The sequence below is a fragment of the Hyaena hyaena genome, unplaced genomic scaffold (assembly GCF_003009895.1).
Source record: "Hyaena hyaena isolate Hyena2069 unplaced genomic scaffold, ASM300989v1 scaffold_11, whole genome shotgun sequence".
Lineage (NCBI taxonomy): Eukaryota > Metazoa > Chordata > Mammalia > Carnivora > Hyaenidae > Hyaena > Hyaena hyaena.
Genome location: NW_024080643.1, coordinates 5,617,303 through 5,640,730, shown reverse-complemented (window position 1 = coordinate 5,640,730; position 23,428 = coordinate 5,617,303). Strand labels below are relative to the sequence as shown.

General features: G+C 46.0%; 1 protein-coding gene across 1 annotated transcript in view; it reads left to right on the top strand.

Moving 5' to 3' along the window:
• TNFRSF19 (TNF receptor superfamily member 19) overlaps window positions 1–23,428 on the top strand; it is a 93,762-nt gene that overhangs the window by 17,613 nt on the left and 52,721 nt on the right. The window contains exons 2-4 of the mRNA XM_039255529.1: window positions 2,295–2,387; window positions 4,086–4,196; window positions 17,819–17,997. Of these exons, the coding sequence (XP_039111460.1) occupies window positions 2,319–2,387; window positions 4,086–4,196; window positions 17,819–17,997 (359 nt within the window). The 5' untranslated portion in view covers window positions 2,295–2,318. The remainder of the gene's footprint in view (window positions 1–2,294; window positions 2,388–4,085; window positions 4,197–17,818; window positions 17,998–23,428) is intronic.

The window sequence follows — 23,428 nt, the reverse complement described above, 5'->3', positions numbered from 1 at the left end:
TAGATTCTGTGTCTCCCTCTCTCTTTACCCCTCCCCTGCTCAGGCTCTGTCTCTCTCTCTCTCTCAAAATTAAATAAACATTTAAATAAAGAGGAAGGAGAAGATGCTAAGTATCCGTGTGCCCTCCGCAGCCAGTGCGGCATCCCCGTACAGTGGTCTGTCCAGACCAGGTGCCTCACTGCGGCACAGACTCCATCAATCCCTTTTCTCCTATTTTGTGTGCATGCTTCCGCATTTATACCCTCGTTTCCATATGAGCTTAATCCATGCAGATTTTATGTTTTTACTTTGAAAACTTAGCACGTTTTTAAACATCAGGACCATGTCGAAAAAGATAACCCGAAGCATACTTTTCAGGGAATGTGATTTTATCTTCTCCCCCCAATCCTGTGTCTGCACAGGCAGGAAGCTGGTCGGGTAATTGCTGGGTCCTTTCAAGATATGCAGGGAGGAAAAAGAAGATAACGACCAAAAAGCTAGAAAAGCAAAATAAACAAATAAACAAAGCCCCACAACACTTTGCATTCAGTCAGAATGGGTCATTCGTTCGACAGATGTGTAAAGGATTCCTCGTTGCCCTGATGACTGGACCTACTCGGGACTGGGGTGCCCAGGCTGGTAGCTCTCCCGGCTGTGTTCAGGCTCACCTCTGGCTGGCCGCCCCCCTCCCCCCAGCCTGCCTCCTTTGTTGATAGTGTTACTGTCTTTCTTGAGGTCTTTGGCCCACAGTTCTGGTTCTCTGCCTTGGTTTCTTCTTCTTTTTTAATGTTTATTTATTTTTAAGAGAGAGAGAGACAGAGCACAAGCAGGGAAAGGGTGGAGAGAGAGGGAGACACAGAATGTGAAGCAGGCGCCAAGCTCTGAGCCTTCAGCACAGAGCCCGACGTGGGGCTCGAACCCACAAACTGCGAGACCATGACCTGATGACCTGAGCCGAAGTCGATGCTTAACCGACTGAGCCGCCCAGGCGCCCTGCTCTGATTTCTTTCTAAGTGGTCTGATTGTCTGCTCTGGGTCCCTGTTAGTTTTGGAAGATTCAACTTGGAAGGGAAACTGAACCCTTGTTTTCTACCTGGTAGATGAAGCCACCAGTGGAGTCTTCACATTTTCTTTTCTTTCTTTCTTCTTTTCTTTCTTTCTTTCTTTCTTTCTTTCTTTCTTTCTTTCTTTCTTTCTTTCTTTCTTTCTTTCTTTCTTTCTTTTTTTTTTTTAAATAAATCTCTTCTCTTGACGTTGTGTGGATCTGTAAAAAAAGGCAACCACGTTTGTTGCTGTATTTTAGGTCATTGCTCATAAAGAGAAAGAGGTTTGGTTTACCTCTTATTGAAAGATAAATGCCTCCGATATCATCCCTTGTAATTGGTTTTTAGGTGTTTTAATATAAATGCTTACTTTTCTACTCAGTGATCACCTTCACTGTTCTGGTTGGAGGAAGAACTCCCCAGTGCCAGACATCGGCCGTCTCTGGTTCTTAGTGGAGCTCAAGGCCCAGCATCCAAGTGTAATGTTTACATTAAACCGAGCCGATTGTGTCGCAGGGTATATGTGACCCAGAGCCCCAGGGGCCAGGCCACCCGGGTGTGCGTCCTGCTCTGCCGCTTACTAGCAGTATGATCTGGGGCAAGTGACCCTGCCCTTTCGGAGCCTCAGTTTCCCCATCTATAAAACAGGAATAATGATAGTATCTACCTTCAGAGTACTTAGGAAGGTAAATGAGCTAATGCACTGAAGACTGTGCCTGGCATACAGTGGTTAGCACAGGTTCTTTGTTATTTTATCACGATTATTTCCCTCTTGGCCCTGACCAAACCCATCTACATGAAAGGTTTATATAGTCACTGTTTGAATATGACTCTCAGCTGGGTGGAGTAGTCTGGACACTGTCGAGACTTGGGTAGAAAATGAAGGCATGTGTACGGGCTCCTGGTTGGCTCAGTCAGTAGAGCATGTTACTCTTGATCTTGGGGTTTTAAATGCCAACCCCACATTAGATGTAAAGATTACCTAAAAAAAATAAGATCTTTTTAAAAAAAGAAAATAAAGTCACGTATAGACCCAGGAATTCAGAGCCAGAAGGAATTTTGGATGAATTTCAGAGGCACAAAGCTTTCATTCTCCCAACCTCAGTTGTTAAAGGCTTACCTATTATTTGTCTATGTATCTTTTACAAAGCGATCTCCTTTAAGACATAAATAGTATTACCTCGTATATCTATTAAGGGTAAACATTCTAGATAAATACAAGAACGCAGTGACTGGTGTTCTTCCGGTTAACTAGATCTTCCTGTCTTTCAGAAAACTCTTCAACAATAAAGAGCCATGGCTTTAAAAGTGCTCCTGGGACCAGAGAAAGCATTTTGCACCATTGTGGTTTTACTGGCCTATTTGGTAAGTCAAGTCTTTACTTTCTTCAGAATGTAGCGGAAGAATTCCCATCAATAGTATTGAAACTGTTTTCTCTTTCCACCGCCATCTTTTAAAGTTTTCTTTCAAATTGTACTTGATCAGGGGAGCAGGTAATTAATAAGCAAAGATTGCTGCTGAGTCTTGACATTTGTGGCAACTGTTAAAATCCTTTTGTTTTCTTTTAAGTTTATTTATTTTGGGAGAGACAGAGACAGAGTGAGTGGGGGAGAGGCGGAGAGTGAGGGGGAGACAGAGAATCCCAAACAGGCTCTGCACTTTAGCCCAGAGGAACCCCACGCGGGGCTCGAGTTCACGGAACCGTGAAATCATGACCTGAGCCGAAACCAAGAGTCAGATGCTTAAGCGACTGAGCTGCCCAGGCGCCCCTAGCATCGATTTTTAAAAGAGCTGTTATTTTTATATAGTTACTTATATCCTTCTTGGTTTCGAAAAACATTAAAGACGGATGGAGACTTTTAATGTTTGAAAACTTGACCCAAAAGACTGATGAAGATGTTCAAAAGAACTGAAATTCATTATATCTGGAGATAGGATCGTCATCTGCAAATGGAGAAAGAATTATTCACCCTGAAGACAGTACCTGAAGTCTTCTTGAAAGACAGAGTAGGGGAAATGGGGTCTCAGTGGAGACTGAGGTGCAGGTGGAGTAAGGAAAATGTCCTTTCTTTCCTTTGGGTTGTTAAACATGCAAGTGACTGGTCCAGGAGGGAGGGAGGGAGTGGAATTTCTCTCACAAAGCGATTACAGCCCCTTTGTGGCGGATTGGGGTCTCCTGCCTCTCTAATAAAATCCAGCTCCTTCAGATGGGTAGGCAAGGGGAGTTAAGAGAGGCCAGAAGAGATTATTAGGCCTTCAGCCCCAGATCATTTTCTGTTGGGGACTCTGCCTCCTGCCTGCCCCAGAGGTTGAGGCTCCCGCCTTATTCAGGTAGTTTGCAGGGCGTCGCTGTAGACCCTCTTGTGTTGAGGTGGAGGTAGTTTGTACTAAATAATCGCTCATTATTACAAGCATCAAAAACAATTTCCTATTCCCCTGTGTGTGACAGACATTTCCCACCGCACTGGTCTGTTCGCCCGGTGCTTCTTCCTTAGAAAAGGGAATAGGTCCCAAGTCGTTCTCTATCTCGGGCACTCAGAAAAGTAGCAGAAGAAGATAGCCATTCATTCCAAAAGAAAAGAATAGAGTAAAAGAAAAAGACCTCATTCAGGGAATACAGAGGAGACTCAGGCTTATTGGTTTATTTGTTCCACTGACTTGTTTAGAAAGTGATTTTTCTTCCTAACGTGAAAATTAAATTGGCCTTACTCTGAATTAACATTGACATTCGGTGCTTGTATGAATAATTCTGATGATACTGATAATCAGCTGCTGCTTTCTTGCAAAAAAAAAAATGTAATTAACTTACTTTAAAATAACATTTTTGGGGGGCGCCTGGGTGGCTCAGGCCTTCGACTTCAGCTCAGGTCATGGTCTCACGGTCCGCGGGTTCGAGCCCCGCGTTGGGCTCTGTGCGGACAGCTCGGAGCCCGGAGCTGCTTCACATTCTGTGTCTCCCTCTCTCTCTGCTCCCCCTGCCCCCGCTTCCCCTCTGTGTCTCTCTCTCTCTCAAAAATAAATAAACCTTTAAAGAAGTAACATTTTGGGAAACTTTGTTTTCAGGTGCGTGAAGTGATTTGTGAAACAGGAGACTGCAGACAGCAGGAGTACCGGGATGGTTCTGGAAACTGCGTCCTCTGCAAGCAGTGCGGGCCCGGCATGGAGTTGTCCAAGGTAGATGGCGGGTGCGTGGGGAGGTTGTAGACCTGTCTTTTCAAAATACGTTCTTTTTGGCCGGGTTCTTTTAGTTAATTACTAGTGAAGATTTGACACCATGACAGAATTCCTGGATCATTATGTTGTTTTATTTGTTTTAACTTTTTGAGGAGCCTCTGGTGGCTCAGTCGGTTAATCATCCGACTTCGGCTCAGGTCATGATCTCACAGCTTGTGGGTTCGAGCCCCGTGTCGGGCTCTGTGCTGACAGCTCCGAGCCTGGAGCTGCTTCAGATTCTGTGTCTCCCTCTCTCTCTGCCCCTCCCCACTCACACTCTGTCTCTCTCTCTCAAAAATAAATAAACATTTACTTTTTTTTTTTTTTTTTACTTTATTTATTTTGAGAAAGAGCTCATGAGCAGGGGAGGGGCAGGGAGGAAGAAGGAGGGAGAGAACCCCACGCAGCCTCCACGCTGTCAGTGCAGATCCCGACCCGGGGCTCAGTCTCACAGACCGTGAGATCATGACCTGAGCCGAAATCCAGAGTCGGATGCTTGCCTGACTGAGTCACCCAGCTGCCCCTCGCCATGTTACTTTAGCCAAAGATTGCACAGTTCTCTCTCCGATACCTTTGATTCATATGTCTTACTGAGATCAAGGAAGTACGTTCCAATAATTAGAATTTAATCCATGTTTTATGTGATTTGTGTTTATCGTATTTCACTGAAAGAATAGAATTATTAAGGTGCATTTGCATTTATTAAGAAGAATCAATATTCTACTAAAGATTTAAAAATAAAATAGAGAAAATGCTAATGATACTTTCTTTTACTGGACCTTCTTTTTCTTAAAATGAGTATTACCACTGCTGGTCGAAAAGTAGCACCTACGGTAACGACGTGGCGGTTGTTTCCCAAACCAGGGTTTTGCGCATTCCTTGGGCAGTGTGCATTATTATTAATCTCTCCGTGTTGGGTGGATGTTACTCACAAGATCACTCTAAATATATTCATCTTGACCACTGTCTGTTAGGAAGCGTATTTCAGAGTCGTGGATATCTTTCTCTTTTATGAGCATGTTCAGAGCTAAACATCCATTTGCTTTATTTTCTGACATTTCAAAGATGTTACTAGTTGTGGATAATTGATATATCACTTTGTTCTAAATAAAGCATCAAAGTCTTCCTCTTAGAAGAGGAACAAAAGATTTTTCTTTTTACCTAAAGTGACTTTTGAAAGAGAAGTCCTTTCCCGCTACAGACTGCCCTTCTTTAAAGTGGAGTCTTGTCTTTCATAGATTTTTTTGATCAGTGATCTATGAACAGCAGGAAACAAAACATGATGCATTCCCCAACTAATTCCCCAAATTCCTGGTGGATGGCTTTTCTCTGCTTGTGTTAAAGAAGTGCTGCTGTTGAGTATCCTGGGCTTTTACATTCGGGTTGAAACTGGCCGACCTTCGAATCCTGTGTTACGTTGAGTTAACTGTAGCATTTCCACCGCTGATATTTTTCAGTCCCTGTTAATTGTAGTAAGGTGTATTTTCAAGCAGGTGTGTTGTGTTGGGCGGAAAAAGATTCTTTGGAGCAGACTGAAGATCTAGGATCAATGCCACAGTGCCCAAGGGGAAAATAGATGATGAAGTTGCTACCCCTCAGAAGTTCCTCTTTTCCCAAATCTCTGTGCAAATGAGTGAAATGTCACAGATACTGAGAGTCATATAAAACGTTTTCAAGATGTTGCCCCCCTCTCCTTCATCCTTTGAATCTAGAGAATGTAATCTCTGAAGAGTTTCTGGAGAATCAGACCAGAAGATGAAGGACGTATGAGCTCTAAATTTTTTTTTTATTTAGTATTTTTATCTAAGCTGTTTTATTAACATTTTTTTATTTAAAAAATCCTAACTTTTTAATTTAAAAACTAGGATGAAGGTCCTATCACCTCTGATTTTTAAAAAATTTTTTAATAATCCATCTACTGAGCCGATCTGATAACACTTTTTCTATTTCACAATTTTTCATGGGTTTCCAGGAGAAATATTTTTCTCTAGATAATAATTTCCCCCCAAGTATTGAAACAGGCCTTTAACCCTCTGACACTGGAAACAACCAAAGGGAAGCAATCTGAATAATTCTGTCTTTATTACTTATTGTATTTACTAATATTTCTGTTTCAATATTTATTATCTTCTTCATTTAAAAAAGAAATTGAGTGAGAAAGAATAAAACTAAAGGTACTGATGTCACTGAAAAATTAGGGTAAGACCCACTCAGGTACGCAAATGTTGCAAGTATATATACCACGTTCCTGCGTAGCCTGACGTGTCCACATTGAGGGGAGGCGACTGAACTTGACATTGGATTCCATCCCCACTGAGTGCCTAGCAGACAGAGTACACCTTTGCTAAAGGAGTGAACAAACCAGTCAACCTCAGATAGTTTTGTGGGAGAAGAAGTGACACTTAAATCTTGTAGTATAAACTTAAAGAATTTGTGTGTGTGTGTGTGTGTGTGTGTACGTGTAGGTGTGCATTATAAATTATGTATTTTGCCAAATCTTTTATCTTGGTTTTAGCTTCTAAACACTGCTTATGGCCTAAGAAAGCAAAGGAATCAAACATATCAATAGGCGTATGTACGACACCATTGAGTGGGGGAGAGGTAGAGAGAGTGGGAGACACAGAATGTGAAGCAGGCTCCAGTCAGCCCAGAGCCTGATGCAGGGCTTGAACCCATGAGCTGGGGGATCATGACCTGAGCTGAAGTCTGACACTTAACTGACTGAGCCACCTAGGTGCCCCAGAGCTTGACTTTTTAATAAGCAATTCTCTTGGGGGTAGAAATTTCTGAAGTGTCCATGATTTTACAGTTTCTTCTTTCCTTGATTAGGTCTTTGGTAATAACATATATCTTTCAGAGGATAAAAAATTAAGTTCTGAGTATAGTAAAATCAGATAAAATCACTTAAATTAGTAAATATATTCAGCTGGTTAATTATGATGTCCAGGTTTTACAAATCAAGGCAAAGTTTACATTTTTGGCTAAGACTAGACTTTTAAAAAAATAGTCAAATATTTATAAATAATTGAATTGCTTTTTACTTCATACACGAAATATAAGTTTGGGGGGGATACCTGTTAATCTGTAATGATATGACTGAGTTCAGTGGTCCTTACTTTTTTAACTGAGGGTTAAAATGTTGGTTACTGTGGTGTTTGAAATTTTGAATGCTCAATAGACAGTAAATACTTTATTTAAAAAATTTTTTTTAAATGTTTTTTATTTATTTCTGAGAGAGAGAGACAGCATGAGCAGGGGAGGGTCAGAGAGAGAGGGAGATATGGAATCTGAAACAGGCTCCAGGCTCTGAGCTGGCAGTCAGCACAGAGCCCGACATGGGGCTTGAACCTATGAACTGTGAGATCATGACCTAAGCCAAAGTTGGATGCTTAACCAACTGAGCCACCCAGGCGCCCTGACAGTAAATACTTTAAAGTGAGTTATTAAAAAGTAGAAAAGCTGAATCAAATTACTGATAATCACAACTAAAGTTTTCTTTACGTTAAGGATAAAAACAAGTGCATTTTCACCAGGAGAGCTTTCAAATAACTATTATTCTAACATTATTAAGTTTTGCTTAATAGTAAGCGTAACTTAACTTTATGTCCATTTTCTAATATCATTTCTCTCTACCCAAAATAACAAAAGACTGGGTCATGAGGTTCTTCAAGTTATAAACATGTTATCTGTGTCCTAAAACTGAACCCTGCCAATACTTTGGCTAAGCGGGTAGAGTTAATATTTCCATCTGTGGTTTTATAACTCCTAATGATTGTTTTCTTTGGAATACGTTCAATTTTGGTTCTTTTTCTCAAGGTGTCTGGGCTAACCTTCCCATTGTCAGGTCTCTGCCATTTAAAACATGTAGTTGGGTTTGGGGGAAGTTACCGGAATAGTGTTTGGAGATAGTGTGCTTTTTGACACACCCGTCGCGTGTGGTCAATGGTTCCTGTGACCTCTTTCCACTTCATTTCAATTATTAGAAAGTAAGAAATCTGCACAGAAGCTGCAGCCTTGATAATAACTATTGTTGTTTGTTTAGATTGAGACCCTTCCCTTTGTTAGCCACTTTTTTTAAAGTTTTATTTTGAGAGAGAGAGAGAGTGAGAGAGAGATCAGTTAACTGATCACCTATTTTAACCTCTCACCCAGGATAAATGCCTCTACCAGGGTTACATGCATCTACAAGATTTCTTATAAAAAATATGCACTAACTCTCAAATAGGTCTTCAGTGGTTATTCTGCAATACACATCATGCAACCAAAATAGTACTAGCTAACGTTTATTATAACAAGCCAGGTTCTATGTGATATGTGTATGTTAAGTAATGGAGTCCTTTTAACAGAGGTCTTAGATGGGCGGTGTGACGCCTCCTGTTTTACAGATGAGGAAACAGACACAGAGGTGGTTAGTTCATGGGTCCACTGTCACTGTTAGTAAGTGACGTGCTGGGAGAAGGCCGGGGGGCCGCGTGGGACTCATGAGTTTTGTCGCACTTTGAATAACCCTTGTGCACAGGACTTACGGAGTTCGCTGCGACAATGGAAAGGTCTGCATCTGCGCTGGCCGATACAGGGTCACTGGCTGCTTTTAAAGCACCCGTGAACACCTGAAAGGTGGCTTGTGTCCCCGAAGGACCAGCTTTTAAATTTTATTTCATCTTAATTAAACATAAGTTTTGCGACATGAAGTTGTGGCTGTCATATTAGACAGTGCGTCTCGAGCGTGATCAGCTCTCCTCCAAAGATTCTGGCCCAGGCCCGACTCCCAAATAAAGATGCGTCCAAGTCACGTGGCCTAGTGTTCATGTGGCCCAGGTCAGCGCCCGCCCTCTCCTTCCTCGTCCGAGCGGGAGGCCCGTCCTCGGCCTGGCCACTGGCTGCCTGACACCCACTTGCTTCCGCTCCTGCGCGGCTCCTGCGCCGTCCGGCCAAACGGGGGTCCTCACGGCGGCCCCGCACACCCGGCGGCGCCCTCCATGTCCCCGTCCTGAGCCACCCGCGCTGTCTTCTGGCCTTAGCTCTTTCGGTTTCCAGCTGTTTCCCCGAGAGCCCCGAGCATCCTCTCTTCCCAGCCCGGTTCCTTATAGTCACGCAGCTTCGGGGATGGTCTCCCCGTATCTTTGGGGAAACACAGGACAGGCCACTGCGCCGACGGGGTCCCCTTGGGGGATTTTGTCCCACAGGGTCGTAGTCAGGCACTTTCTCTTCCAGGACAGGGTTTAGGTTTCAAAAGCTGCTGAGGAAGGTAACTGATAATGTCTCCTTCCTATTTCTGAGGGAGAAACTACAGACTGTTGTTTCCACGGCTCCGGACGCGGATGGGCCGGACATCTGGGGACAGGACATGCACGGCAGTGTCGCGCGGCCGGCCTCCCGGCCCATGGAAGCACACAGCCTGCGATGTGTGGGAGAGGATGACTTTTGTTTTCCCAACTGACCACGCTAGGCTTTTAATTCTTACTGTCTCGAATCTGCCCGGCCACAGCCCCTCCTCCTCACCGCGTGTTCTTGCCAACAGTGTGCTTTTAACGTGATCGCCTCCCAGCAGTAAACCAGGAAACTAGTTTTTGCATGAGCCACTTGAAATAGTCTTCAAGCTTCTGGCACGGCTTTCAAAGTGAGCTTTTCCAACCAATTATTGGGGTGGCTTTAGTTAATGCGAAAAAATTAATTCTCATAAACATGTTGTACGAGAGTAAACACCTCCCTGCACACGGGTGCATGCCTGGCCTCGGATTTTTCAAGCTATCTGCTCTCCGGAAAGCTGTTTTCATCCCTGTGAAGAAAGCCACACATGCACACGAGAAATTAATGTAATTTGCAAGCATGAAAAAGATTCATTTCTGCCATTTAATTACAGTGTTGCTCACTTTATTTAGGTTTAATTATACCTAATCGAGCCCACGGGTGTTTGGCAGATATTAGCAAGCTCCAGCTTGTAATTTTTCCTTAAAAAACTCAATGACAGATTTTCATAAACTGGAAGTTGGTGTGTGTGGGGGAACCTGTATCTTTGGTGTTTGGTGTTGTTTTATAAAGGAAATTAAAAAGCTGATTTCCAAAAACCAGCCACATAAACCTAATTTGCCTTTTCCATTTGCGTGTGCTTGACTTTCTCCACAAATGACTTCTCCTCGGTCCAAATTTGAGCTTTTAAAGTTCAGAGAACCCAAGTTAATAACTTATCAGCTGTACAAATAAACAGCGCCTTCGACCCGAGGCCCCCCGAATGTGTTTCCTGGACAACTGATGGTCTGTGAGGACCTCCCCTGTGGTCTGGGGGGAGGCCTCTCCTGGAGCGCGTAGCTGGGATCCGCTCGCGTTTTCGCTAAGTGCTGAATTCGCAGAGGGAGAAGGGAGTGAAGGGGATTTGAGGACTGTTTACTCTGAGTCATTTTGCCACTGGAAAGCCACCAAATGTGGCTTAAAAATATTGGGCAGAGTGTCAGAGCTACCGCTGCTGCCAGCGTGAGTGGAAGGGGCCCAGCTGGATGGGGCCCTCTCCTGCCTTGGAACCAAGATAAGGGAGCCGCTCAGAGCTTCACCCCCTCCGCCCCCACCCCTGCCTCCCCATCCCCTCCCACCTGCACCAGCCCACACACGGCTATGTGGCCTTGCCAAGTGGGACGCTGCTGTGGCCTTTACTGGCTTTTGCTCCCTGGAATAAAGTAATAATGATACAAATAATAAGATAACAACGACTTGAGGAAACACTGCCTTCGGTGACATTTGCTTATATGTTGTTTAGTCAGCAAACGTGGATGCGTTACTCAGCAGCACTGTGCGCTGTTAGAGAAGAAGGTCTTCCATGACACTCTTTAAGGATGGGAAGGCAGGCTTTATCCCGTAGGGCTGGAGGGGGACCACCACGTTGGGACTTTCCAGTGGGGGAAGCCATGGGGCTCCCCCAGCACAGCGTGAGCTCGCGGCAACGTATAGCCAAGGAGCAAGGGCAGCGGGTAGAGGGTTACCGAGGGAAGCAGCAGGGGTGGGGGGCGGGGGGTGGCCTGGCCAAAGCAAAGCTGACAGTTCTCTGCTGAAGGTCCTAAGCTGGGGTGATGGCACTTCAGGTCCCCACAGGACTCAGGCGGAGGACGAGGAACTTGAGGAGATGTTAAGGGTGCGTAGGCCTGGTGAAGCTGGCTCAGCAGAGATGTTACAAGGACGTACACAGACGGGCCTTGAAGAAGGTCAAGGAGCCTGGCAAAAGCCTGGTCAAGCAAAGAATCTTTATAAAATACCTGGTACCCTGAGAGGCTTTGGGGAAAGAGTTGGCAGGGGGCGGGGGGAGGCATTAGACACTGGGGATTGTTGCCTTATTGTAGACTTTTTGGAAATAACTAGGAATCCTATAGGAATGCTTTATCTATTTATTAGTGGTTTTTTAGTGGGTTATTATTTTATTCATATGTATATTTTCCCACCTCAAAGGTCATTAATAAAGAAGGTTCCCCAGGGATTTCGTTAGAGGTACCAAGTCATCATTTCAAAAATAAAGACTCTAGGATTATCGTAAAGGTTAAATGCACTTCTTCCGTTGGTATCAATGGCCAGGCCACGCTCCATAAAACTGAATGTCATGTATCTGATTCAGACGCCCAGGCTGATGGCTCACTGACGCCCCCACCACCATCCCTGTCCCCTTCCTCCCTCACCAAACACACACAGTCCTCCCGAGGAAGTGATGAGAGGGAGGGCTCCGGCGTCACCTGGAAAGTGCCAGAGGACCAGAGCAGGATAGAGGGGAAGCCGTGAAAACGGATCTCACTCGGGAACTAGCGCAGCAGGGGAGGAGAGGCCTCAGTGTAGAACTGGGCCCACTTCCAAATACAACATGGGACAAGACCGGGTTTTAGCCAAGGGACCAGGTTTGGGGGGGGGGGGGGTTAGGGGACGGAAAATTCCTCAGAGGAAACATCGTGAGAAGGGGTTCTGGCTAACGCGGTCCGAACAACACTCTTGCTGAAGGCAGGCCAGGGTGATCTGAGGGCAGAGGGGCAGGAAGCAGTCTGAGCAGGTGTGGAGGCAGCAGATGTGGGTGGGGGCTGCTAACCAGCCACAGGGTTCTCGGACAGCTGGGCTTTTGAGGTTGGGGCCTCAGCCGAAAGGCAGCTCGCAGGAGCCTGTGAGGTTGATCAGAAAGCTAAACGGGACCACAGGCAGCATGGCAGGCTCACTGTCTTCTCTAAGGACTCTGCCTTATCCCGCCCCAAATCCATTCCTGCCATTTCTTTTATTCCCAGCGGTAGTATCCTAGGCTGCTGTGGACAATCCTGTGCCCAGGGGAACTGGCCCCCTTCTGTCCCTGAGTAATGGAGGGAGGACCCAAAGCGTCTGACACTGTTGTCATTCGCCGCACAGTCAGACCACGCGATCAGTGCCAGTGTAGGTCAGCAGACCAGCTTGGCTCCGACCGGCCCCTGGGATGCAGGGCGGGTGCGCTCCAGTGGCTGTCGCCCAGTGGGTTCAGCTGTAGCCGCACAGCGGCACTGTCCCTACGTGCAGGCGTGGGGCGCCTCCCGATGTGCCGAGTGGGGAAGCTGAAAGACCAGCGGCTGAGCAGTGCGTGAAAATACACCCACATACCACACACATGCGCGGGCGCGCGCACACACACGGAGGCTATTAGGGTATTTCTGGGAGGCTCTCCCCAAACCCGGCCATGGTGTTTGCTTGTGCGGAGGGATCATGTGATGTTAACAGACCAGGGATGGGAAGGAAGGGGTACTGTTTGATTTTTCTTTTTTTTTTTTTACATAAAAGTCCTGTGTGCAGTAGAAGTTTTTCAGCATAAAAAGGGTTGGGAAGAAGGCAGACATGGTCACTGGCCCCGGGGGAGTGCTCAGCAGTGCTCCTCTGGGCAGAAGGCCGGGGGCTTCTCGAAGGTGCTTTGCCTTGTTGCTGTTTGTCTCGCTAGTTATTTATTGAACTTAATGGGAAAGGTTTCAAGGCATTTTAACCACCTACTTTTACTGAATGAAATAAAAACATCAAAGTAGACATTTATATTGGGGGTAATTTAATGTTTATATGCTGTTTACTTTATAGCCTGGATTTCAAATAATTGCAGGGTCTCTGTGTTTATGGTGCTTTAGAAATATGACAATTAGCTCTAAAAGCGATTGCTGCCATGGACGCTGTACGGTCACTTAATTCCTTGGAAATATCCTCTCTGGATTTCTAGTGAATTCAAGGTTTATTTTTTTAAATTAAATATAATGTATTGTCAGGTTGGCCAACATACAGAGTATACAGGGTACTCTTGGCTTTGGGAGTAGAATACCATGATTCGTTGCTTATATGCAACACCCTGTGCTCATCCCAACAAGTGCCCTCCTCAATGCCTATCACCCACTTTCCCCTCTCCCCTCTTCCCTGCCCCCCATCCCCATCAGCCCTCAGGTTGTTCTCTGTATTTAAGAGTCTCTTATGCTTTGCCTCCCTCCCTCTCTGTTTGAAACTATCTTTTCCCCTTCCCCTCCCCCATGGTCTTCTGTTAAGTTTCTCAAATTCCTCTAATATACAGAATGATCACTTTCTTAGACTATCATGAAGTGCAAGCATTTTTTAAAAGTTTAAAAATAATATTAGGTTGGTGTTTTAATATTGTCTGTTTAAGGGGCGCCTGTGTGGCTCAGTCAGTTAAGTATCCAACTTCGGCTCAGGTCACACTCTCACAGTTTGGTTCGTGGGTTTGAAGCCCCACGTTGGCTGGGCCTCAGAGCCCCAGCTCAGAGCTTGCTTTGAATTCTGTATCTCTCGCTCTCTGCCCCTCCCCCACTCATACTTTCTCTTTCTCCTTCAAAAATAAACATAAAAAAATTTAAAAATATATTATCTTTTTAAAAATGACAAATGCTTTTTTAAAATGTTTATTTATTTTTGAGAGAGAGAAAGCACAAGTGGGCGAGGGGGGAGAGAGAGAGAGAGAGAAAGAGAGAGAGAGAGAGGCAGACACACAGAATCCGAAGCAGGCTCCAGGCTCTGAGCTGTCAGCGCAGAGTCCAACATGGGGCTCAAACCCATGAACTGGGAGATCATGACCTGAGCTGAAATCGGACAGTCAACCGACTGAGCCACCCAGGTGCTCCAAAAATGGCACATACTTTAGAGAAAATGTATTTTACACTGAATTCCTTCAAATAATCAATCTCTATATAAAAGTTCCTAGGAGACTTTGCTGTACCTGTTTCATACATTTAGGTATTATTTTGTGATTGTAATGGATACACAGCCTTATCTCAACCTCTCACCTAAATCTACTCCAAAATTACTGTTGTTGCCACCAAAACATATAAACTTCTAAGCAGAAGTAGTAAATTAATATCCAGATCATGAAGGCATAATTATGATGAATTTGGACCCCGGCTTTGTTGGGGTTTTTTCTATACATAATTTGGTCCAACATAGAATGGACCAAGAAAGGCGCACCCGGCCGGCTCGCTCCTTTCAACACGATTCTTGTTGGGTTCATCCATTCAGGCCCCACATTGTGTAGAGGTCACTTAAAAACTAAAATCTTTAGAATGGACCAAAAAGAAAAAAAGCTTCATGGAATCCTCAATCTACGAAGTATAGCGGCATGTAGAAGACACGCAATGGTATATGGCAAAAACATGGTGGTCACAACAGTCCTCATGTACAGTCTAAACTCTAGAATAGTCAGGACTCAAAAGTTAGATGTTTCTCGAGAGAGAGGAGGCTGTCAAAACACCTGTTTGTAGGTCTTTCAAGTTGGCGTCCCCTCGGGTATCTGTCTAGTTAGTTTGTCAGGGATGGAGAGAGGAAGTGAATAGCAGGAGCGAGCAGATACCCACTGCCCGGCAGGGGTGTGAAAGCAGCAGAGTGGCCCGCCCAGACCCAGGGGCTTCCTAGCTATTTGTATCACAGCGCCAGGCAGCAGCTGATCCAAGCAGGTGTGCTTAAATTATACTTTATGTACCATTTTTAAAAGACAGATAATTCTCTTTCATTTTAGACATATTTTATTCGGTAACAATAATTTAGATGGAAAGTGATCTTTCTGTGTCTGAAGATCTTCTTGTTCGCCAGTGGGGCTTTATCATACCTAAGTCAGAACAGCTGGTTTGTTGGGTCGTAGAGAATCTAAAAAGTGTCATTATTTGGTGAATGCTCACTCTGCACTTGATTTATAATTTGCAGCTTTTCTATGTCTTTTCCCGTTTATTCCTCTAAACAACCCTGTAGGGCAGGCATGTACGGTCCCCATCTCACAGAGGAAGAAACTGAAGGTGAGAGTTCCCAAAATAGCCTCACCGGCAAGTGGCGGGGTTGGCCTTCAAACTTACATGTGTTTGGTCGGTTGTAGGACATGCGCACTTTTTCTTCTGTATCAGCCTAGCGTGAAAAACAGAGTTTCGTCTATTCCCAGCTCTACGTCTTCTTGTCTTTCTCATTTCTCTTTCCCTTTGTTTTCCTTCCTTCTGCTTTCTTCCTTTTTCCTCTCTTGTGTTGTGTTGTAACTTGTATACCAGACCCTTACCGCCCAAGCTGCCTGGATCAAAGTATGATTTTGAAATGTTGCTCCACATTTGACGTGGAGATGCTGAGCCTGTGGACATCGGGGTCCCCATCCCCCTACCCGAATGTCGCACGTCCCTCACTTCGATCCTGGAAGATTTCGAGAGGGAGGCCCCCATCTACCCTGAAAGAGAGCCTTGGGATGCGCTCGGCTCCCTCAGCAGCTAACGTGCTCAGCAGACACCCACGCCTGCCCCGCGCAGAACCACGGTGCCCGTGTACAAAGCACCAACACAGCAGGGCCCTCCCTCCCTGCAGACGCCGAGCACACGGCCCAAGAAATTCTTCATGAATACATATCCTTGTTGTTTTCCTGGTTGCCAGGGTCATACGTGCGTTTTGCCAAAAGGTAAATTATCAGAGAATTCTAAAAATTCAAAACACCTCATAATTTTACCCCCCACCCCAGCCCAGAGAGAATCCCTGCTCAGTTTTTAAAGACCTGCTAGTGAATTCCTTCTTCAAATCAGACATTTTTCCTTCTGCTGTCTGTGCCTTGTTTAGGACACGGCCTAGCTGGAGCGTTAGGGATTAAGAAGGTTGTTGACCTCCTTTCTTCATCCCCTGCCCTTTGTTGTGAGTGCTCAGGGGGTTACACTTGAAAGACGAGCTGAGTGACTGAAACGAGGAAGGAAGGTACTGCTCCTCTAAGATGTGAACGAGCTTATTAGCAAAAAATATTCTGAATATTGTATTCAGTAGTTTATTGAGTACAGGAAATACTAGCCTTTGTGTTCCTTTCTATTTCATTTTTGACAGATAAATACCGCTTAGTTAGGACTGTGCACGTCCATTCAGGTCAAGGATTTTAAGCATGTGAATTTTATAGGCAAATGGGTATTTTGGACGAGCGTGGATTTGCATTCTGCATCCAAAGTTTACAGGAGAGGAAACCAAGAGATTTTGCCGGAGCTCTTCCTCTCTCTGGGGCCCTGAGCTGTGTTTGTGGGCTTGCTCAGCGTGTGCTCCGTACGGAGAGAGAAAGTAGCCGACAGATCCCACAGCGTCGAGGTGTGGAATCTTGACTCCAGAGTTACACTGGTAGGTTCAACTCCTGCTTCTAACATGAGCTATGTCACCTGCGTTCAGGCACATACCTTCTGGAAAGCTCCATACCCCCATTCATGAAATGGGAATGATGATAGCAGTTCCCTCGTTGGGAAGAGTTCATGAGATACTGTGCGCGGGGTAAGCACCCAATCAGTGTTAGTTCCAAGTACTAATGTTTTTATAAGGGATGGACACGTACTTCTCATTCTGTATTATAACTTAGTTTTAAAGCCCTCACGAACACATAACGACATCATTCTTCATATTGTGGCATTGTATTTACGTTACACAATAGGCTATGATTTATTTGGTTCTGGACCTTGCAGAAATGAGCACATGTGGGTCAAAGAGCCGCCTATCCTGCCCACTGTGTTCTCACGTTCAGTTCTAGAGAGGCCTGAGACCTTTGGTGTCAGACGGCTGGGTCCAAACAAGAGTGCAGTATTCTTTTAAGAGATACGGAGGAACCTTCCGACTGTCACACAGTCGTCCACGGCTGACATTTCAGGGTGCTCTCTCCTGGGTAGACTTCCAGGTTGTCAACGTAGGAAATTCCTTACCCCAGGTAGCCTCGTTTCAAAAATATCACTCTTGCTGTCAAAGCCCTCATTTCCTGCCTTGGTGCGAAGCGTCTGAATTCTTCTCTGACTTTAGCTTCTGAACATGCACATGACTGGCTTAATTAGGAAAGAAGAACGCGCCATAATTCTGCCATAAACTAGCAATAACCCAGCAGCAGGGGTCCCGGAGGACCGTTCTTATGCAAATGCTCGTGGCTCCTTGAATAAAGTGGATGACTAAGTATACTTAATGTCGTAAGAGAGATTATTAGCAGTGGGAGACACATTTGAACTTGCTGCAAGAGCCGCCTTTGTATGCGGGAAGGCGGGCACTCGGGACTTACTAGACCAGGTCTTCCTTTTATCCCGGCCGTCCCTTTCACGCTTGCACTGTCTGAATCGTGTTCCGTTGCCTGTTAATCCCTGCAGGAATGTGGCTTTGGCTACGGGGAGGATGCCCAGTGCGCGACGTGCCGGCCGCACAGGTTCAAGGAGGACTGGGGCTTTCAGAAATGCAAGCCGTGCCTGGAGTGCGCGGCGGTGAACCGCTTCCAGAAGGCTAACTGCTCCGCCACCAGCGACGCCGTCTGCGGGGACTGCCTGCCAGGGTACGTGTGACGATTTCTTTGCCTCATAATTATTGGATAGTGCTTTTAAGTATTTTTAATGTTTATTTATTTTCGAGAGAGAGAGTGCGAGCATGAGCGGGGGAGGTGCAGAGAGAGAGGATCCGAAACAAGCTCAGTGCTGTCAGCACAGAGCCCGACGCGGGGCTCAGGCTCACGAACCCCCGAGATCATGACCTGAGCCGAAGTCGGACGCTTACCTGACTGAGCCCGCAGGCGCCCCTGGATTATTTCTAATAGACTTTTCCCTTGTTCCCTCCCAAACGTGAACCCACCCCCGTGGAAACCCACACACGTTTGTCGGACGGTCATGACTTCATCTGTGCCCACCGTGTGCTGCGCGCTGTGACAGGCGCTGGTTATAAATACAGTGAATAAGCCCACTCACAAAGGATTAGTGTCACAAGAATCTAAAGAGTTTCCTATAAATCGATGAAACAGATTTATGGACAAAGGAATGAACAGGCAGTTCACAAAGAGGAAGCACGTGTGGCCCACAATCAAATGGCGACATCCGTCCTCGTTAGCCATCAGGGAAATGCAAATCACAACTATTCACTCACGTCCACGGGTATTTGTGAAGCAGCTACGAGGATTGCTTTAGGAGCCGCGAGGCCTTGTTGAGGTCGAGAGGCCAAGAACCCTGCCCGTGTGAAGCTTATGCCCTGAGAAGGGATTTAGAAAGGTCCAAACAGGAAGTGGTAAAGAGCGAGTTCTGCGGAAAGGTAGCAGAGGACGATCTCTGTGGAAGATAAAGAACCCGGAGCAGAGAAGGCGGGTGAGGCTTGCCCAGGGATCCGTAGGCAAACACTAGGAGTCTAACGCGGAACCCAGGCTCTGAGTCACTGCAGAGGCGGGGCTCTCACTGCACTTAGCGAGAACACACCCACAGATCATTAGGTTCTGACCAAATGGCACCTTGGCTCTTGCTGAGGTCAGGGAGGGAGGAAGACAGACCTGTGGGTCTGAAGGGCAGGAACAAGGCAGGAAATAGCCTTATGGGCTAAGCACGATGCTGTGCGATGACTCAGCACCTGAACCGGTGCGAAACGTAATCGCCTGACGCCAAAAACACACGCAGTAAAAGAAAAAGTAGCTCTCGGACCTCACCCAAATTCAGATCTTTTGTGCTTCGAAAGATATCGTCAAGAAAATGAAAAAGACGGCCCACGGAATCAGAGAAACTGTAAATCTTGTGTGTGATAAGGGGCCATCTTACCTAGAAAGCATCAAGAACTCTTACAACTCAGTAACGAAAAGACCAGTAACCCAGGTAAAATATGGGTAAAGGATCTGAATAGACATCTCTCCAGAGAAGGTCTACAAATCGCCAATAAGCACGTGAAAAGATGCCCAATGTCATTAGCCATCAGGGAAATGCAAATTAAGAACACACTCCAAGCCTTGCAGGATGGCTGTGACCAGAAGGGACTACAAGCGTTGGTGAGGGTGTGGAGACACTGGAAAGCCACCACACCCATCCTCTCCTTACAGAGATAGAAACTAAATTAATGGCTTCCTGCGGCTGGTGGGGGGTGGGGAGCGTGGAGAAGCGTGAGGCGGGACTACTTAACATACAGAGTTTCTTTTTTGCCGTGACGAAAATGTCTAAAATTGATCATTCTGATGGTAGCATGGCTCGGCGAGGACACGAAAGACCATTTCGTGGTACACTTCACGTGGGCGGGTCAGAAATCTGCTATTAAAAAAAAAAGTAATGGTCTACAGTCTCAGACGAAATTGACAACCTGTGAACAGCATGGCCCAGAGAGTCGACCTTGTGCGGATCTAACTGAGGAACACAAACCGAACATCTGATGCGTCTCTACTGTCCCTGCTCTGCGATTCTGAAAAAAGCGTGTGGGTGCCCATCTGCTGTCTTCCTCTTCGGGGCCGGAAGAAGAGGTCCAGGGGAGACTCAGGCAGAGAGCGCAGGGGAGCATAGGACCCAGGGGCTCGCGGTTTACAAGGAGGGAGCGCGCAGGGACCTGCTGCTAGCGTGTGGGACGGGGCACGTCCCCCCAGGACCTCTCCAGAAGTGCTTCCTCACGCTGAGCCTCACTGGCTGTCATCTGAGCCCACTGGCTTAGCTTCTGCAATGTTTGCTCATTCGTTCAGTAAATGCTTAGATGTGGGAAAGTCAGATACAAGAGAGCAGACACTTGAATGATGTTTCATAGTTTATTTATACGATTAGTTTAAAATTACATCCTTTCTAAGCCAGCATGACTGTATGAGACAGGCAGTAATTATACAGTGACTTTTACCCAGGCTTTCCAGAGTGTTTCAAAGTGCTCACCCAGGTTGACTATATTTGTGTGAAGCAGGTAAATCGTTGGGGCCCATTTTCTAGATAGGAAAACTGAGGCTGAAAGAAAATAAGCGAATTGCACATTGCTCTCGGAAAAATGATGCCGGGGCGCCTGGGTGGCTCAGCCGGTTAGGCGTCCAGCTTCGGCTCCCGTTGTGATCTCTTGGCTTGTGAGTTCAAGCCCCGAATCCAGCTCTCTGCTGTCAGCGCAGAGCCCGCTTCAGATCCTCTGTCCCCTTCTCTCTGCACCTCCCCTACTCTCTCTCTCAAAATAAATAAGCATTAAAAAAAAGAAAAATGATGCCAAATCAGGCAGAGGGTGGGCGTTTTGACTTCGGCACTACTCCCGCCTCCTGAAACCTCAGCCCCACTCAGCTCAGGCCTCGGCTGCCTTCAGGCGCAGCCCCAGCCGGACAAGCCGCCGGTCCCCCAGTGGCAGCGCGGTGTGGAAACGGTCTGTCCTCCGTGCCTCCTGTGAGCGACTGGAGCGTCCGTCCCCTTGTCCCCAAATATGTTCAACGGCTTTCGGCCAGCTCCTGTTTCTCTGACACCTGTTCTTCTCACCTGTACGTTATGCTCGGATAATACCAACCTGCAGAAGTGCGGGAAGGCCTGAGAATACAGTGCATGCAAAGCGCCGAGTCTGTAGTCGGCTCTGAGTACGTGTTTGACATCACCACTAAGTAATGTTACTAGAAGCCAGTGACAGCTGTTTCCATGGCTGTTTGTTTTTTGTTTTTTTGTGGGGTGTTTTTGGCGTGTGGCCAGTGGGCCCCAGCCACCTCCTCTGTCTCCCGTGTTCCCATCCCTTCTCTGCTAAGGGGACTGGGACCCAGCCTGGAAGAATCGCCCAGCCCCTACCAATTCTTTGCTGCTTCTAGCAGCCATGATAGCTAACGTTTATTGAGCATTTATGATGTGCTGAGCACTGTATGCAGATTAGCGTATTCAGTCATCTAACCCACTCCATAAACCAGAGATTAATCAAACCCCCTTCACAAAGGAAAAAGTTGATCCTTGGAGGGGATAAATGACTTGCCCAGGGTCATCCAGCTTGTCATTCCACTGCTGAGCCCCTGAACCCAGCCACGTGTCCGCTTTCACAGGGAGCTCTCCCCTGGATCCTCGATGACAGAAAACTCACCCTGAGGACAGTTGCAGCCGCCTGTGCGCACCCCTCACACCACCCTCACACCCCATCAGCCTCCGTGCCCCCCACCACCACCCTCACACCCCACCAGCCTCCGTGCCCCTGAAGGCTGCCGGAATTGCCTTGGGGAGCTCTCTCATGTTGGCAGTTGGTCCCCCCCTTGCCCATCCTGAGTGGCTCCACTCCCCACCACACTGTTCTTGGCCCTGACCCCCATGATTCATCTCCTCATCAGTATCTGTTCACTTTCAACAAGGGCCATAGCTGTCCATTGCCGAGGAACATAACGCTAGGCCGTCCATCCGCGTGAAGCTGGGTGCCAGTAAGAGTATGGGAGAGAACCCAGTGGCCCACGGTATCTCCCACACGCCACAGAAAATTTGACCGTGGCTTGGCTGTAACACAGGACGCGGTAACTGCCTTCCAGACGGTATTGAGTGAGCTCAGTATAAAACCAGAGCTGGACTCTGGTGTGTCGTTTCCCTGCAGAAATGCTTTCATTGACCGAAGAGTTGATGGTTTACAATCAGGTTTTCTCAAAACAGCCCTTTGCACATATGGTGTTCGTCAGGCAAACTGGAGTTATTTGGATTGAAGTCAATTAAAAATTCCTTTTCAAATTCAGTGTTGGAGAAAATTCGGGGTCTGAAAGATGTATTGACATGCTGCCTGTCAGCAAACTCAGGAGGTAGAATCCAGCAGCGTTTCCGTTTGGCTTTTTGCATCAGCCGTCTGAATGCCTGGAGTAAAATTTGAAGCTCACCTAGAGATGCCAATGTAGCCACACATCTATATATGCCCTGATCCCTTTTATTTCATTTTATTTCTTTTTCAAAAAATTGTTTAATGTTTTATTTATTTTTGAGAGAGAGACAGCGCAAGCAGGAGAGGGTCAGAGAAAGAGGGAGACACAGAATCCAAAGCAGGCTCCAGGCTCTGAGCTGTCAGCACAGAGCCCGACGCGGGGCTTGAGCCCACGAACCGCGAGATCATGACCTGAGCTGAAGTCAGATGCTTAACCAACTGAGCCACCCAGGCGCCCCAATTTTTAAAACATATGTTTCTACATCAAAATTTGATGTTGAAAATGTTGGGCATAACATTTTTGTAATTTCACTTTCTGTTCTGATTATTTACAAAAACGAGTTTTCATGCGCAAAACTATTTTAGACTGTGTCAGTGTTTAATTATAATTTGGCAAATTTTCTGACTGAGAAGATAAATAATAGTAGTCTGCATATATTACAATGTTCAGTAAGAAATACATCTGTAATAAGAAAGCTCACATTACGCTATGGTTTTTACCTTATTTTGACCTTATTTCAAAAATGTTTATGCATTTTTGGTTATAAAAAATAAATAAAGTTTTTAAGTATACAGTTAAGTATACATCTTAACCATTTTTAAGTGTACAATTTAGTAGTGTGAAGTACGTCTACATTGTTTTGAACAGATCTCTAGAATGTTTTCATCTTCCCAGAGTGAAACTCTATACCCATTAAATAATGACTTCGGCCCTTTCCTGACCCCCTCAGCCCCGGGTAATCACTGTTTCTATGAATTTGATCATGTACCTAATGCGAGTGGAATCATGTAGTATTTATCCTTTTCTGGCTGGTTTGTTTCACTTCACATAATGTCCTCAAGATTCATCCATGTTCTAGATGTTCTAGGATGGGACAGGATTTCCTTCCTTTTTTTTTTTTTTTTTTTTTTTTTTAATATTAGAGCTGGTCTATTCTTTAAAAAAAAATTTTTTTTAAGCTTATTTATTTATTTTGGAAGAGACACAGCAAGAGTGGGGGAGGGGCCGAGAGAGAGGGAGGGACAGAATCCCAAGCTCCTTGTGGGGCTCGAACTCACGAAACCGTGAGATCCATTCATGACCTGAACCGAAACCAAGAGTCAGACGCTTGACTGACCGAGCCACCCAGGCGCCCCGAGGATTTCCT